This window comes from Naegleria fowleri, assembly GCF_008403515.1.
Source record: "Naegleria fowleri strain ATCC 30894 chromosome Unknown tig43, whole genome shotgun sequence".
NCBI classification, from domain to species: domain Eukaryota; phylum Heterolobosea; class Eutetramitea; order Acrasida; family Naegleriidae; genus Naegleria; species Naegleria fowleri.
In genome coordinates, this window is record NW_025407975.1 from 718392 (window position 1) to 735586 (window position 17195).

Consider the following 17195-nt stretch of genomic DNA (forward strand, 5'->3'; position numbering starts at 1 on the left):
TCTCATCACGAATTGCCAACTTTTGTGACGTTGGGAATTCTCAAATCTTTCTTGAATCACTTTCTATTTTGTAATCAAAAAAAAATGTTCCAAAAGAAACACACACAACAACAACTATTGTCACACGAAAATCTCTCCATCACTTGCTCCAATCTCTTCAAACTTTTCAATCATGAATTATATTCCGATTTCAAAATCAAACTTCCAACTTGTCAACAAACGATTTACGTTTCGAAAGGAATTCTCGCCATGAACAGTGAATTTTTTGCGACCCTTTTTCAACAACCACCAAACAATTCGATGCAATTTCAAGAATTTGTTCAACAAGAATTACAAGTCACTGGTGGTGCTTCTGAAGAAAATTGTCTTTTAAAAATCATTCAATTTTTTTACTCTGGAAAAATTGAATATTCACTGACAAGTGGCAGTGGTGTTGAAAATCAATCCAATGGTTCATTGTTGGAAATTTTGGATTTATTACTTGTCTCGAAACAATATATGGTTACAAATGGATTGGTTCAACACTTTTTGGATATACTTTTGAAGAATATTAAAGCAGAGAATTGTTTTGAATTGTTTTTTCGAGTGGCTGTGATGGATCACGAACAAGATGTGCATTTGAAACCACTTTTTGAGAAGATTATTCAAGTGATGGCTTTTTCTTTTTCGACTATTCTTGAAAAGAATTGAAAAGAAATGATTGCGATGAGTTGCGACCATTTGAGAGAACTGATTAAGGGATTTTCAAGAGAAGCGTCAAATGTCAACAACAACAACTTTTCCATCATCAATAACAGCTCCACCAACAACAATCGAATGGCTTTTCCATCAAATAGTGTCTTTGATCAAATCAGAAGTGGGTATAGCTTTAATGACTACAATCAGGAGGATAAGAAAACGAAAAAACTTGTTGTGTAATGTTCTGCGGAACATTTTCTTCGATTTGTCATGGAATGGCTTGCCATGGATATGGAACTTCGAAGTGAAACGTTTAAGGAAGTGATGGCCATGGAATCGAAATTGCAATATATGTGATTTACTATTCATCTCACATGATTTAGAGAATAGTAAGAATTTCAAAAGGTCCTACGATGAATCATTCAAATTCATTATTAATTATTAATTCATTTTGTTTGCATTATTTAAAATCTGAAACAAAATGTTTAGGTGTCTCCAATAAATCAACCTCAGTCTCGATAAGCTCTGTCTTTTCGTGTTCCTTTTGCAGTTTCATCATTTGAGGCGTCATTCCAAACAATTTCACATACAGTGTCATTATCCAAGCTTGCAATGAAAGATAAAACAATCTCAATTCAAAATACATTCGTAATCTCCATTCGTTGAATGTTGATAACATTCCCTTTCGTTCGGATGAAATCGTTCCCAGATTGTTTGATGTTTTCAATAAGGAAGCTCCTTTTGCAGCAGATCGAGCCATGATGGTAAATCGATTGGCCTTAGCTCCCAAATCCTTATTCAATGCTCTCAAGATATTGTCTGCTCGTCCAACAAATAGCATATCTGCCGGCATGCTCTTGTAAATGTTGATAATTTCGTCCTTTTGTTCTTGTAAAATCTTTTCATATTCGGCCCAATTATCCACGTCGAATTTTTCACCTTCATCCAAAGAATCATAGGATTGCATCATTAAAAGACTTGCATATAATTTGTAATCTTTTACACCTAGTGAGTCACAGTACTCCTTCATTCCCTTCTCATCATTCATCACCACGCTTTTCACAAATTTTGCATATCCAACTCTAAAATCCTCTGTAAATTCCTTGTAGAGTCCATGATCGAGTAAAACAATCTGAGGCTCCTTTGGATTAGTTGGTGAACGCCTCACAAACACATTTGAGCTATGTGGGTCAGCATGCAAAAATCCGTGCACGAATAATTGATCAGAGAAGACTGATAAAATTCTCTCGGCAATATCGTGATCTGAAAAACCCATTTCCTTAATTTTTGAGACATTGTTGGCGTTACAAGCATTTTCAATAAATTCCATGGTCAACACTCTTTCACTTGTGAGATGATCAAAAATTTTTGGGACATAGACATCTAGACGCTCTTGCATGTGTGCTGCGGCTTTTTTGGCATTTTCTGCCTCGTGTTTGAAATTAAGCTCTGAAAATAAGCCATTCTCTAATTCTCTATTAAATTTGTCGTTCAACTCGACGAGAGTGTCAATATTTTCTGCATCCTCTTGCATGTAATAGAGTTTAATCGAGAGTCTGGACATGGCATCATTGGTACGCATGTCACCATTAAAGAAAGCTCTCACATATGGATATTGTACTTTCACTGCGACTAGACGGCCATCCTTTGTTCGTGCTCGGTGTACCTGTGCAATACTGTGTGTATGAAAATTTTCGGCAAATGAGCAAATTTGGTGTCCACAATGTATTCAATTTTAAATTTCAATGTCGTCAAGTTAAATGTAAATATATTATGTTTAAATGTCATACTTCTCACACCTTACCTTGCTGCAGCAATTGGCTTTTTTTCAAATTCATCAAACAATTCCTCTAGAGGTTTTCCAAAATCTTGATGAATCACCATCTTGACATCTTCAAAACTAATTTGTGGAGCTTGATCTCTCAAAACCGATAAGGTTTCAATATATTCGTCTGGAATCATGGAAACTAATGAGCTCAAAAATTGTCCCAACTTGATATAAACACCTCTCTGCTCCATGAACATGTCTAACAAACGTTTAGCATTTCTACGATGTGCCTCCTTCTTTTGTTGAATAAATTCTTCACTATTCTTATCAGGTTTCTCAATGAACCAATAGTGTGGGTTATAGGGTTCCGTAATGAGCAGCCAAAAGTAATCTAAGGCAATCACGTAAATAGTTTTTGAACATTTCAGATAGCGATGCAATCCCTCACATTGTTGTTTCAATTCGAACAATGATTTGGCCCATTCAGAGTCGCTGTAAAACCTCGAAGAAGGATTATTAAGATCAATCCAATCCATGGCCCATAGAAAACCTCTCAGAGAGCCGTACAACAAAACAATGAGAGAGATGAGAGAGACTTCAAGAATGAGAGCCCATTTGGCGAGTTTCTTGAGAATGTAAAAGAAGGTTCGGAACGCATTGGTTCTCGTTGTGCTTTCTTCTTCCTGTTGTGGACATGAAGAGGAAGGTGAAGAGGATGGGCGGTTCAGTTTTGAAGAGGAATGAAACCTTCGGAAGAGTGAGGAGGATGAATCAGCAGCAACCGCATGTTGTTCAACTCGGAAGGGATGGATTGAGGAGGAGGAAACAGAGGAGGATACCCCTTCTGCTGCTGCTTTCAACAACAGAGATGGCTTTTGGAGCGAGCAGTAGTGGTCCGATAAAGATAATAACTGCTTGCCTCTTTTCAAACACCACCTGTGTTGCATCATGATGATTGAAATTGTTTGGTTAGATTAGTATTAGAAATAATTCGCTGACGATGATGATGATTCTATTGTGGAGAGAAGGTATTTCCAATTTTTTGAGAGCGCCTCGGAATGAAGACCTCTCTCTTCAAAGAAATCCTTTTGAAATTGAGCGATGATGATGATTCTCAATGTTGATTAGAAGTGTATTCTGCTTGGAGGACAATTTCCATTTGATGATAATGACCGCGCTGGGTGCAATTAAATATTGATTGAATCATTGCGAAATAACAGTATTGGCGTGGATCTGGAAAGTGGTCTTCTAGGCGATGAGATAGTTCATCAATGATGTCGTTTTTGCAATTTCTTGTTGAATCAGTACATAATCAACTTGTTATCTGATGAAGAACATAGATGGGGTTCGGTGTGTTGTTTTGGATGAAACATTTAAGAAAGATAAATTTTCGAGAGAATTCAGAACAACGCTTCAAGAAGCAGCCAACAAAATGATCAATGGAGCTCGACAATGAGAGTTGGTCTTGTATTCGTTGCATAATATCGAAAACGGATAACTCTTCTTTTCAATTAGAAAGGGAGAGTCGTTTAGAACAACCATCCAACTCCTCAAAAAAAATGTCCCTTCTTGATTATGTTAAGAGAAAGCACAAGCACTACCAAATTATGAGTGCTAACTTTATGTTGGAGCCTTGGGAGGCTGCAATGATGAGTAGGTGTTCATTTGTTTGTTTGTTGTTGATGATGATCATAATGAAATCATGATGGAATAATTTTGAACTTTTTGGCGTTCTCTTCCGACATTGTATTATTTCGTCATTTGATCATCCAACCAACTCGCTGTTTTGTTGATGTAGATCTCATCTATTTGACAATTATTAGTCTTGTGCTGTATTATATTTACAGAATGCTCTCCTTCTAACCATAAGAAACCATAACGAGTGATGCTACCCAGATGACATTTTTAACGGGTCATCGGTGGAATTAATAATCATCGGAGAGATGATGAAAGAGAACACATTGGTATTAATCTTCTCTCCCTCGAAATCATCTTTTCCTTCCTTACCCATCTCACACATTCTCACATTTGTAGTATTATTATTTACAACAAATTAACTCAATAACACACACACAATCTTTTTACTTTCCAATTAGTTCTTCTTCTTTCTCTCATAATTTCATCATCTATTCCTTTACATTCATGATTCGAAAAACACAAACATCATATTCATACACATGATCATCAATAACGGTCAAAACCGTCTCAACCAAAACAAGCCATTCGAGTTCCCTTTGTTGTGTCTCTCAAACAAAAATTATGAAAAAGCAGCTGCTTGGCAGCCAGAACAAATCTACGACTCGTCTTGCAGAGGAGGGACAGAGTCCCACTACCAAGACACAACCATCATCATCACCCTCATCACCCTCATCATCGTTCGTTCAAAATGCCAACAAGAGTAAGAATAAACGCTTAAATCCACGTGGAAGTTTGAACAATTCATTCAAGACGACCACCACTACCACATCTTCGGAAGGAGCCGAATCAGCAGTGGAGGCTCACTTGGAACCTCAACAACAACAACATCAAAATCAGGAAGGCCTACCAAGTTCACCCTTGTTGGAAGTACCATCTTCCGTTGAGGAGGAAAAAGCCAGAATATTAGTGGCCTTGGATGAGGACGGAAGAAGGAGCGCCTCAACACCAACTCCTCAGCAAAAATCATCCTCTTCTTCCTTGATGCAGAATGGAGCTTCTCATTCCAATATGAATGACAACAACAACAACTCGCTGCAACTGGTTCCTCAAGAACAGGAAGAGAATGACGACTCGACCATTCGTACTAAGGATTATGACGATCCCATCATTGACCCAAATGAAATCAATAATAACAGAAGAGTTATCTCTCCTCAAGAATTGGTTGATTCAAACTCTCTCACGGATATTGTAAAAAACAGAGTTGACAATTCACTTGCTGGAATTTATTTGAATGAGACAAGCGACAACAACACCAACACTAAGCAGTCGAAAGGGGATGACGATGAAGACGTTCTAGATAGAGAAATTAGAGAAATGAGAAAATCAGCTCAAGAAATCGAATACGATGAATTGGAAGGCCTCATTGATCGACCCGAAATTCACTCCCTTAAACCACAGTATTTTTCCTCTTCTTTGAACAGGGCCAAACTCTCTCCTTTGACAAGCAAGACATCACAAACTGAAAAGGTTTCTTCTTCAGAAAACTCAGAAATGAATTCACATTTCGCAAGTACTTCCTCATCACGTTTTGCGACAAGTCAAAGCGAGAGAAAATCAGACACCGACACTGCACAAGATCAGTACCTCAAACCTAATGATCGACTTAGTCCTGGATTCAACATGTCTAGAGCCTCTTCTTCATTCTCTATCGATTCGAGCATTAGCCAAGAGGAGACACCCAATGAGCACGAAGACGCAGAAGCTCAAGAAAAAACCTATGAAGATGAAACATTTCGAAGATATCTAAAAATTCCACCTGAGGAAAGGGAGCGACTCAAGAATCGACAAGCTGAGCTTCCAATTCGATTCGATGATTTCATAGCCCTTCACGGTTACTCAAAGCATGAGCAAAAAATTAAGCGAGAAAAGCGAGATGACTATATGTACGATTCACTTGCATTTATTGATAGTCAACATTTCACCTACGATTCTGAAAAAGATTTTCTCAGTGAAGAATCATCTCCTGGGCCGCTGGGGGTTGTACAAATGGAAAAAAAGAACAAACGAAAAAAGAAAAGAGTTAATGACCTCAAGGACTATGACGATCATGTCGCAACAATGACTGAACAACAATTTAAGGCCCATTCAAGTGCAAATAAGCAATTCAGAGAGATGCAACGAAAAATGCAAAATCGAAGGAAAATCAAGCAAGAGGCGCTTCAAAAGCATGTAAGAGCAACGGAAGAAATGGTGCAAAAAGTCGAGAGACGATCGAAAATATTCGGAGAATGGGCCCAGCAACAAGGAATAATAACCAGTGATGTTTCAAATATCATTCCAAAATTAAATTTTGAGTCAGAAGTGAAGGAAAATGAATCTACCTCAACCGACAGCTTTTTCATTACTGAGGACAATGAAGACAATACAAATCAAAATAATATTGATTTACTAGAGAGAAGAAAAAAGATGAAACAACGATATATACCTGCAGACCCCAAGAAATTTGACACCTCAATCTATCATCGACCGAACACAGACCGACAGCATCACACCAACAGCCAAGGGAATACCATAAGTGTATGCTCATCCCTTAATTACCAGGATCACAAAGAACGAACCTCCAGCATGCCAAACATTAGTAGATGTTCCAATCAATCGGTTGCATATTTAAGCTTTTGGGGTAAAGCAACCATTCCAAAACGTAAAAAGAGCACCATTCGCGTCATGGATAGCATCACCAGTAACAGAGATATTGGCCATATATTGAACCCAGGAGGAGGAAAGCCACACTCTATCAAGGACCATTTACCAAAGATTTAGATCTTCACGCACCTCAGTTTCAGAAATTGACCGTGCTTCTAAATCTCCTCGGCGTCACATTTATTTTACTGCTTTAAGAACTTGGCGTGATGTTCAATGTGATCCCTAACAAATGTTTGAATGAAATAGTAACTGTGATCATAACCTTCTTGCATTCTTAAGGTCAATGGAACACCTGCTTGCTTGGCAGCAGCTTCCAATTTCTCCACTTGCAACTGATTTTGCAGCAAAAATTTATCGACACTTCCTTGATCGACCAAAATGGGCGCCTTCACTGAACTTGAATTGAGTTTACTAATGAGAAGAGTGGGATCGTACTGAGGCCATAGATTCTGACGTGCTTCTTCACTATCTCCCAAATAGCCCTTGAAGGCCTTTTGTCCCCAAGCACAATCAGGATTGCTTGGGTGGCTGATTGGAGCAAATGCTGAACAGCTGTGATAAGATTTCAAGTTTCTCAAATAGATGACCAACTAAATTCAGACATATGTGGTGCATTTTCATAAATTCCATTTGCAAAGAATTGGAAATTTTTGATATGCAAAACAATTATTATGAATTGCATATTTTAAATGGTTGACACAAACTTACACTTCCAAGACCTCCCATACTGTGACCGAAAATACTTTGTTTCAATTTGTTTTCACTCTCCAACAAGAGCCATGCATTATCTCCGGTCGCAAAATTAGAAATAAGCAAGGAAGGCAATTCATGAACAATGTAATCATACATTCTGTAATGCTTGTTGTAAGGTTCTTGCACAGCGTTGAGATAGAATCCTAGAGTTAGTGTTCAGACATGATTGTGCACAATTTCATTCCGTCGAGATAAACAGGAGATTCGATTAATCGAATTGTGAAAAATTAATATCATTATAATTTACAATCGCGATGATGATGAGATTGTAATGACCAATGAGTCGTCCACATGGCGTATCATTTCAATTTTACAAATTCAATGAAATACATGATGATGATGATCACAGAATCCTAATCCCAACAACAATTTGTACTCACCTGCTCCTTGACCAAAATCCCAGCTATCACCCTTTGGTACATCCTCACCTCTCGGAGAGGTATCCGGACACACCAATGCAATTCCGTGTTCAGCAGCAAAAGCCATCGCTCCGGCCTTAAAGATGAAATTGGTATCCGTACAAGTTAAACCCGAAAGAAAGAACAAGACTGGTGCTTTTTGACCAGATTGAAGAGTTTGTGGAGGACGAAAGATGTGTACATTCATGGAGCATCCAAGACCTTGACTCGTGTGAGTGCACTCGAGAACAAGACCCGAAAAACATTTGGTTTGTGATTTGATGATAATTGTTGTTGTGGACATTTTTTTAATTTGAATTGTCAACGACATGGAGATTCTCGTTGTCAGGAATCGATTGTTGTGGAAATTGATCAATCTTATCGATACGCGATGGAAGGCGAGGATTGATGTCTGCATTGCTCATTCCTTTCGAATTTTGATAGCTCATTATGAAATTGATTTAAGGTGGCTCTGGGATTGAAAAATAATATGGTCGAAGTGTTTCAAAACAGAAAATAATCACAAACTGTGTAACAGTGAAATGGTTGCATTAGGATTAATATATTTAGAAAGACATTAAAAAGCTCAAAACCATCAATAAGATCATGGCAAAGAAAAATCCAGAAGTACTCGTAGTTGCCATGGCATGATTCACTCTAGCCTCATAATTCAATTCAGCATCACAAGTGGTCTTCATTGCACTTTGACAGGCGCTGTCACATGTCATCTTACCCAACACAAAGCTCACCACACACTTTGGATCCGATGTTTGTTGTGGATCATAAAAACCAGGCTTGACTTCAATATAAAAATCACACGATCCAACATTCACTGCCATTGAAGTAGTATTCTTATAGGTTTCATACACATTACCGGAAGGTCTTTCTGGTCTTGGCGGTGCTCCCACTCTCGTTCTAAATCTCATACAATTAGTAACTGATGTGGTATTCGAATTACTTTCATCAAAGGTCAAAAACGAAGGATAGGTATCGTTGCGAGTGAATTTTACGTAAATTCGTTTCGAATCATCGGCATTGCCACCGAGAGGAAGTCGAGGAAGATTGAATCGAATGACAACTTCATTATCGGCATAATCAGCTGCATCGAGTGGAATGACGGTTCCATTGTCGACCATCGGATAGTCAATGACGAAATCGAGATGAGAACCATCGTGAGCGAAGGTGAAGGATGAGACAAGGACTGAAAGAACGAGTAAGAGGAAGAGAGAGCTGGAACGGAAGAGGAGTGATGACATCTTTTTTTTTGTGAAAAATGATCTGAATGATTGGTGACACGCCTTCGTACGAGAGGCTCGAAAGAATCGCGATCCGTTGAGACATCAAGGGATCACGATTTACCATGTCAATCATGCACATGCGTCATTTAAATGTGTGTGTTATACATTGAATCTCTTCTTAATGTAAAGGTAAACAAAATATTATTGTGGTTATATTGGTGGTCCATAGGATGATTGAAAACAAACAATGTTATCCAAAAATTTCAAACCATATGTACTCCTCCTGTTCACACCAATCTCAGTTGCAATAACAAAAACTACAAAATGACACTTCCATTTTCGTCCAAAGTCTCAAAAAATCCAGACGAATCTTTTGGTCGTTCTCCCATCCCCAAAGTTGCTTCGTTCTTTTCCAAAATTTTCATCATGTCGTAATAAAAATTTTTCGCTCTTCCCTTAATAATTTTTTCAATAATCCATCGAGGCATTGAACCTTTCAAATCAGTGCCAATAAATTGAATGTAACGACAATGTTCCTTTCCATCATGGGTTTGAATGGGTTGGAAAATCCAACAACCCACATTAGCCGCCTTAATGTGGTCATTGTTGTTGAATTGTTCCAAATTTGGGATTTTCAAATCTTTGCATGAAGAGGGTTCACATGATTTTTTACAAACAATGTACATGTTGTCAGTCAAATCATGCATCATGCTTTGACAGAGGAAATAATATCTTGATTTGATAGGCCATATTAATTTGTAGACTTCATGAGTGATGGTGCAAGCAAGTTTTGTTTTACCGGAAGTGTGACGTCTATGAGCAGATGATGGTTGACGTTCATGTCGTGGCTGTTTCTGGACAAGTTGTGGTGAATTAGGTTGAGGCGATGGCACATTCTCTGGCAATGAGGAAGAGAGCACACCACTTTCCGTAGAGGTTGAAAGAGAGTCCTCATCGTCTTCATTGCTGCATGAACTTCTCAGGTCATCTTGATCCGCATTGGCAGGATTATGATTTGCTTGCTCGCCTAATGAATTCTCAGTGATAGTGCCACTACTCGACGATTCTTTCATGATTTTAGTTGTTGTTGCTTGATTGGTGACTTCAAATTTTGTTCGATAGGCAAGTTGTGTCACTGAATCTAAATTCTTGTCGCTCTGAAGACGAACTTGCTTGTTACACATGATGCTCATGACCTGTTGAGCCGAGTAGGGAAAGATACATTCCGATTTGGAAAAACTAATTCCACCACTTTCATCCTTTTCTGCTCCCAATGTGTATCGTGAGGATGAAAAGTAGACTTGACAATTTTTGTCTTCAAAATAGAGTTGCCATCGCTGAGGGTCGAAAACATGCTTCTTAATCATTCGTACTTGATCGACTGAGATTTCACACTTTTTCATGTCCATTAAAGATTCCACAAAACAGGAATGAGTGAGATTTTTGACATTTCCAATTTTGTTGAGAAACGACTTGTCACGTTTGGAGAGGAAGGAGACAAACATTTTGGATTCTAAAAATCGAGGAAAGACATGTTCCTTGAGATTAACCATCACGTAGGACTCGGCTTTTTTTAAGGCGTCTTCACATTGCGAAAGTAAGCTCTCAAAGGACAATGGTGGAGGGTTGGTCGAAGTGGAAGCTCTTGTGGATTCCATCTTTTCCGAAAAATCGTTTCCATTCAATTCATACCTTTCACACAAACTCTCAAAACTGTGTGAAAACAATTCTCTCACTTTTTGTGGTAAATTCAATTCATGAATCGAGTTGCCATTAAAAAAGACTCTCTCAATTTCGAGAAGCGCATTCCACTTGTTATTGAGAGACCTCTTTCTAAAATATTCACTCACATGTTCAAGAAAAAGTAAACTCTCTTCATTTCGGTTGAATTTCATAAAATCGCGCAAAATTTGTCTCGACTCCAAATCATCCAAAACGGATTCATATGAAATGTTGTAATCTCTCATCAATGAAAGAACCTCTCGAAATTGTTCTTCATTGGCTGGTTGTGTGTCCGAGAATTGAACGGGAGTTGTGGATGAGGAAGAGAGATTTGAAGAGGATGAGTGGTTATTGTTGTTGCGGTTGCTGTTGTTGTTGTTGGTGGCGGCTGTGGTTGTCATTGTTGTGAATTTGACCTTCGTGTGTTGTCGAGATGAAAAAATCTCTCTCGCTTGTTGTTGTTGTGCGTGTTAAGAAACAGCCGATCAGTTATTGATCTGTTTGTGCGATGGAGCTGTTGTGTGAGAGAAAGAAGAAACAGCAGCAGTCGTGATACGTTGTTGTTTTGTTGCGAGAGTTAAACTGTTTTTTTGAAGTTGCTTTCAAAGATGCCAAGTGTCATCACAACAGTTGTTGCTTCTTAGAAGTGCGTGGTCGTCGTTATGGAGATGTTTTTTGGTAGGTATCGAATATTTTAGTCTAATTATTCTTAAGATATAGGGTTGCCTGAAATGATGAATGAGAGCGAAAGGCATTAAGTCAAGTAAAGAAGGAAAAGGAATGGCCGAGAAGGAGACACATACAATTCGGCCTTCGATTGGTTGGATTCATCAATCTGCAGTTCAATAGGAGGACAAGAAGCATAGATTCTATACTTGGGCTCATGAATCCATTACCTCGTTATTATTATTACAGTAAAATCATCAAGATATTTACGCTTGAAGAAATGGAAATCATAGATTCTCTCTCTTTTAAGGGAGATCAATCAATGTCTGGATTGGAAAACTATTTCAAGGGATTCGAATTCTTCTGAATCATTCAAAATACCCATTCCTATCATTCAATGATGATGATTGATACATCATGTAAACCCAAACAACTATACCGATGGCGAAAGATCAATTTGCAAAGAGAGATCCAAATTCATCCAAAAGGACATCATTATAATTCCGATGTTCAACATTAACACGTGTTTCTAACCAGTCATCATCCTTAGGTTCAAACCTCCAACACGTGTTCCATTCAATTGCTTGTTTCAACACTTTCACCAACAGTGTTGTAACTTGATGTTGTTTCAACTTTTATTAAAATGTATCAAGAAGAAGGAGCCTTTTCTTCTTCTTCTTCATTTTGGTATTATTTATGGATCTCATGTGCAGGAACAAGCCTTTTGCTATGCTCCCGATTCGTCGTTGTGGCCACATCATCCTTTCATCATGTATTTATTATTGCACAATTTATGTTCAAAGTGTTGTACTTTTGGGAATTACAAATCTTTCCGATGTAGTTTCATGTGTATGGTAATTTAGCATTGGTGATTCATTCAGTGGTGTTGTGGAAATGGAGAACATTGAAACCGTGGTATTATGTGTATTTGGTGTGTTTACCTGGTTTTTGGTATTTTGGATGGGCCTTCATTGGATGTGTCTTGTTCGTGCCGAATTTTATATTGAAATATCTCGTGATACATGTGTGGAAAATTGTTGAAATTGAAAATTGGAATTTATATTTTCATTATACGACATTACTGATTTCAATGTATTGCATGTATATATCATTGGAAGATCGAGAATTTTGTGGAGAGCATGTTCACATTGATTTGAGAAATATTGACCAATTGGAGGATTGTATTCATGAATTGAATACATGTATGAAGCCTCCACACAATCAAGAGGAAAGAATTATTAGAGTTTTTCAAATTACGGATGCTCATTTAGGTCCATATATGAGTTTAGAAAAATTGAGAAGAATTTGCAATCATGTTGTGAAACGTGAGCATGAAATTGATTTGGTCATCATTACAGGAGATATGGAAACATTTGAAACACATCATGATGAACATGCTTTGAGAATTGCGTTAGAACCTTTAAAGAAAATTTCAGAAAAAGTAGTTGCATGTTTGGGAAAGTAAGTGAACAAACGTTGTTCAGTTTATAATTTCAGTGGTGAAATGAATATGTGGAAAAATACTTGTGTGTATCTTTCATTGTTGTTTTTGTAAAAACACAGTCATGACTATGAAGTGTTGGACAAGATCAGAAATGCATTTAAAGAAAATAATATTCGACTATTGGAGGATGAACAGCATGTGATACCAATTAAAAGATGGCACGCATTACGTGGAAGAAATGAACACACTGATGACCATTCAGGCCATCTCGTCCAAATTGTCGGAAGTGTTTACAAATTTGCAGGCATGCGAGAATCAAGAGCTCATATTCAAGAATTATGTTCAAAATTTCCAAGAATATCATCAGATATTCCACGATTGTTCCTCATTCACAATCCCTTAATACTGAACTACATGCCAATCGAAGAAAAAGGTACAATGATATTTAGTGGCCATTATCATGGTGGACAGATTGGAGTGACTTTCAAACGTCTCACCTTTTTCAAAGTATTGCACTTTCTCATTCGTCGAGTCATGAAAATTGATGTTCCACATTTCAGACTACGAGCACCGGATCAAGGTTTCTATGGACGAGGACAGGTAAGACTCTACTCGCATCGTGGAACAGGTCATGGCTTTCCATTACGAATGGCCATTCGTACAGAGCAATCCCTCATTCACTTGTATTATTAACAATTATCAAAAAGTTCAAAATTTCTAATAGACTTGACCAAACATTGAAATTTTGGTCGTTTTCCTCATCATACCTTCAAATTGTATACAATGAGGTCAACTAGAGTGGTGATGTTGTTTTTGTTGTTGGATTTTATATTGCAAGAAGGATTGAAACGACTTGACAATTACTGACGAGGAAATCCAAGAGATTTTGGTCGTTGATTATTTCGTTAAAAAAAAATAGCGCGCTCTCAATTTACTGTTTTTTGATAAAAGATTTTGTGGATAAGCCTGTTTGCGGATCTGAAGAAGGAACAACAACAGAAGCAGAATCAATTGTCATATTCCGATAGGGAAACACATTCGCTATTAAATTTTAAAATTGTTGTGGGTGAGAGCGCAGACAGTGATGGATAACCAACACGAGGAATCGCAACAACAATCACTGCGTTCAAGCAGTCGGAATGGCACACCGAGTAATACTACATTGAGGTCATCAAAAAATTCAAAACCTTCTCAAGAGTTTGGAGATGAATTGACTAAAACCGAGATTATTGAAGCAGAAAATGCTGATGATCATACTTCCGAGAAGTCTTTGAGCTTGGGAGTAGGAGAAGCAGCCCTTCCAACATCCCCTCCCGCTAAACTGTTTGATGACGGATTTTCGACAACGAGTAGCGATCATGAACAGAGATATTCAGAGTTTAAACTGGAGAATGATGAGATAGCAGTTTCGCCACCGAATGAAAGTTACATTAAATTTATAGATAAGGAAATTGATCTCGACAAAGAGAGCGATATTGAAGAAAGTGAAGATGAAGAGGAATTAGACCTGAAAAATCCAAAAAGTGCAAGAAATGAACCTCAATATCACGAAGAATTCAAAGATGGACCGAATGCTTTACCTGGTGACTTTCTGTTCAATTATGCCAAGTTTAACGCTACTGTGAAAAAGTTGGCGTCACTTTTTAACGAAACTATGGTGTTGAAAGCTGGATCTTTAGCTGATGAAAGAGAATCTTTTTTAAAGAAGAAATCCCATGCCCGGGAAGAAGAAGGAACATCACACCCATCATCGGCACAACATTCAACTCACTCCATATCAGAAGAGGCAACGTTGGAAATGTTTTTTGAGGCAAAAAAGAATTTTGATAAGCATTTAAAACATTTAGATTTCAGATTGAAGGAAATAGAGGTGTCTTTCAACTCCAAGTTGGATGAGCTTCGACAAGAGTTAACCATTGCAAAGAAAGAAAAAGATGTAAGATCATTAGAATGGAAAGAACGCTACGATAAGCTTCACAAGCGTTGGAACGATGTGATGACAGCCATGTCCAACTTACAAAAAGAAAAAGAGGAATTGAGACGAGAACGAGATGGACTTTTCTCGTTGAAAATTGACACTTCCTCTGTTCCCAACGTTTCCTCTTCTCAACCTTCCCATCAAAACGCAATTGCGACAAAAGAACAACCAACGGGAGACTCCTTAAAAGATTATTCTGAAACGTCTCATCTTGTGCGTTATGATTCGCCTGCCCAGAAAATTCGACCTGAGTCGAAAGAGCAGGCTCTCAAAATGAGATATGATGTTCTACGATCAATATCCCAATCCTTACTTAATTCTATGGCCGAATCACTCCAGTCACAAATGGCCACTGTATTTATTTATAATCCAAAACAGAATGAGCTTCAGAGCTTTTGTTTGGTTTGCAAATATGATTTTACTGATCCAGCTTTGTCAACTCTGGTTGAGAACAAAAATATCAGTAACGCCACTCTCTACTCCAATAATACACACACATTATCTGGTGGACCAAAATCTCCACCAAAGCACATTTGCCTACCAGCCAATCAAGGTATTGTTGGAGAGGTTTTCACACGATCGGTGGCTCTAAATGTTTTTGATGTACCAACGTACAAGAAGCATTACAGATACGTCGACAAGGAGACGGGTCTAAAAACAAAAGTAGCCATATGCTTTCCATTGATTTCTAAAAAGACTAATGGATGCATTGGCGTGTTAGAAGTGATGAACAAGACACCAAATCCAGATGCATTGGATGAGAATGAACCTTACGATATTCAGGACGAGGCTAAGATGTTTGAATTTTCAAGAATTTTTTCAGAGTTGATTGACAACGAGATGGATTGTTTGCCTTTCTCAATATTCGTCAAACCTCAGAAAACAGCTCTTGCTTGGAAAGAGAGTAAAGAAAAGAAAGAGGAACTTTCGTACTCGAATCTGAATGTCACTAGGGTGTACCCTCAAAGTACGATGAGAGTATTCGACGAATTAGACGACCTTTCTCCTCAAAGTCCCACCAAGATTGGGTCTGTACGAGCTCCAAGCGCACTTGTTCCCAAAGAAGTTGAGGAATACATTAAAAAACTTGAATCGTGTTGGAGAAAATCAGTCAACGAAACTGCTCAACACAAGAATACTATTGTAACTCTCGAGGAGTCGTTAAATGAAAAACAGCAGCTCCTTAAGACATTAGAGAGGAAAAATACAGAGCTCGAAAAAAGTTTAGATGAGCTGAAATCTAAAATGATTTCCGAGTTTAAAGAACAAAAATTAGCCAAGCAAGAATGGAAAATCAAGGAAAATGAAATGCGCGTGGAGCTGGATTTCATCAAAAAGACGCACAACACTCTCGTTCAAGAGCACATGTTTAGACTAAAAGAAGAGAGCATAAAATCTCTTCTCCTTCCTGTAAATACCTCCCAAATAAGTCAATCGCTTGAGAATGTAAATACTTTGAATAATTCGTCATTGATTGGTCGACAATCACCTGTGGAACGAAAAGGTGAATTGCCATATCTTGATTCAAAGGTGAACAAAAAGTTAATGGCAAAGAGGCCATCTAAAAACACGATTGACCAAACACGAATACCCTCCGATCTTTCAGAGAGAACTACAGCATATTTTCCTCCCATTTTTGCAGAACTTTTTACTCAGTTACCTCTTCCCACTTTAATATTGAACAACAAATTTAGGATTTGGAGATTTAATAATCGATTTTTAAGCTTTTTGGGATGCAAAAGTGAGCAGAATGAAATTTATTTATCACAACTATTGGGCATATCCTTTGCAGATATTTGTATTGGAATTGAACATGAAAATTTATCCAAATTAATGCAATATGACATTTTGCAAGGTCTAAATGTTGCAAAACTGGGCCCCGAAAACGATTCTACCAACACTTCTCAAACAACAAGATCACCATCGCCGATTCTTTCCCTTAACAACACACTCAATTCTTCAAATTTGATCGACCTGAGAAATGATTCGAGATCTCCAACTCAAAATATTCTTTCCAAGAAGGCGTTTGTGAAAGTAACTGCTTACGTTTGCAAAATTGGTCAAAATGGACAAAAATTTTCGACGGGGTTAGCAGGTTCTCGAATTTCCGTAACACCAGCTCTTGATGAATCTCCCAATAGCAATTCCATCATTAAGGGGCCCTTGTACAGCATTATATTCACAAAGTAATATAAATGTAAAAAAGACT

The 17195-nt window shown here is 37.9% G+C and overlaps 8 protein-coding genes across 8 annotated transcripts; 4 read left to right on the forward strand and 4 right to left on the reverse strand.

Annotated features, from left to right (window-relative positions):
• Positions 1 to 84: 84 nt before the first annotated feature.
• Positions 85 to 690, forward strand: FDP41_005310 (uncharacterized protein; the record flags this gene model as incomplete). Its single annotated transcript, XM_044708822.1, has 1 exon — positions 85 to 690. One exon carries the CDS (start codon positions 85 to 87, stop codon positions 688 to 690), a length of 606 nt encoding a protein of 201 aa, XP_044560696.1.
• Positions 691 to 1138: 448 nt separating this feature from the next.
• On the reverse strand, positions 1139 to 3396 carry FDP41_005311 (uncharacterized protein; the record flags this gene model as incomplete). Its single annotated transcript, XM_044708823.1, has 2 exons — positions 1139 to 2354; positions 2483 to 3396. 2 exons carry the CDS (start codon positions 3394 to 3396, stop codon positions 1139 to 1141), a joined length of 2130 nt encoding a protein of 709 aa, XP_044560697.1.
• A 1309-nt stretch (positions 3397 to 4705) lies between these two features.
• On the forward strand, positions 4706 to 6904 carry FDP41_005312 (uncharacterized protein; the record flags this gene model as incomplete). Its single annotated transcript, XM_044708824.1, has 1 exon — positions 4706 to 6904. The coding sequence occupies one exon, from the start codon at positions 4706 to 4708 to the stop codon at positions 6902 to 6904; it is 2199 nt and encodes a 732-aa protein (XP_044560698.1).
• A 65-nt stretch (positions 6905 to 6969) lies between these two features.
• FDP41_005313 (uncharacterized protein) lies at positions 6970 to 8242 on the reverse strand (the record flags this gene model as incomplete). Its single annotated transcript, XM_044708825.1, has 3 exons — positions 6970 to 7377; positions 7496 to 7683; positions 7921 to 8242. The coding sequence occupies 3 exons, from the start codon at positions 8240 to 8242 to the stop codon at positions 6970 to 6972; spliced, it is 918 nt and encodes a 305-aa protein (XP_044560699.1).
• A 262-nt stretch (positions 8243 to 8504) lies between these two features.
• Positions 8505 to 9194, reverse strand: FDP41_005314 (uncharacterized protein; the record flags this gene model as incomplete). Its single annotated transcript, XM_044708826.1, has 1 exon — positions 8505 to 9194. The coding sequence occupies one exon, from the start codon at positions 9192 to 9194 to the stop codon at positions 8505 to 8507; it is 690 nt and encodes a 229-aa protein (XP_044560700.1).
• Positions 9195 to 9493: 299 nt separating this feature from the next.
• FDP41_005315 (uncharacterized protein) lies at positions 9494 to 11299 on the reverse strand (the record flags this gene model as incomplete). The annotated part of the gene is made up of 1 exon (XM_044708827.1): positions 9494 to 11299. One exon carries the CDS (start codon positions 11297 to 11299, stop codon positions 9494 to 9496), a length of 1806 nt encoding a protein of 601 aa, XP_044560701.1.
• Positions 11300 to 12654: 1355 nt separating this feature from the next.
• FDP41_005316 (uncharacterized protein) lies at positions 12655 to 13701 on the forward strand (the record flags this gene model as incomplete). The annotated part of the gene is made up of 2 exons (XM_044708828.1): positions 12655 to 13025; positions 13128 to 13701. 2 exons carry the CDS (start codon positions 12655 to 12657, stop codon positions 13699 to 13701), a joined length of 945 nt encoding a protein of 314 aa, XP_044560702.1.
• Positions 13702 to 14092: 391 nt separating this feature from the next.
• FDP41_005317 (uncharacterized protein) lies at positions 14093 to 17176 on the forward strand (the record flags this gene model as incomplete). The annotated part of the gene is made up of 1 exon (XM_044708829.1): positions 14093 to 17176. One exon carries the CDS (start codon positions 14093 to 14095, stop codon positions 17174 to 17176), a length of 3084 nt encoding a protein of 1027 aa, XP_044560703.1.
• Between the last annotated feature and the right edge of the window lie 19 nt (positions 17177 to 17195).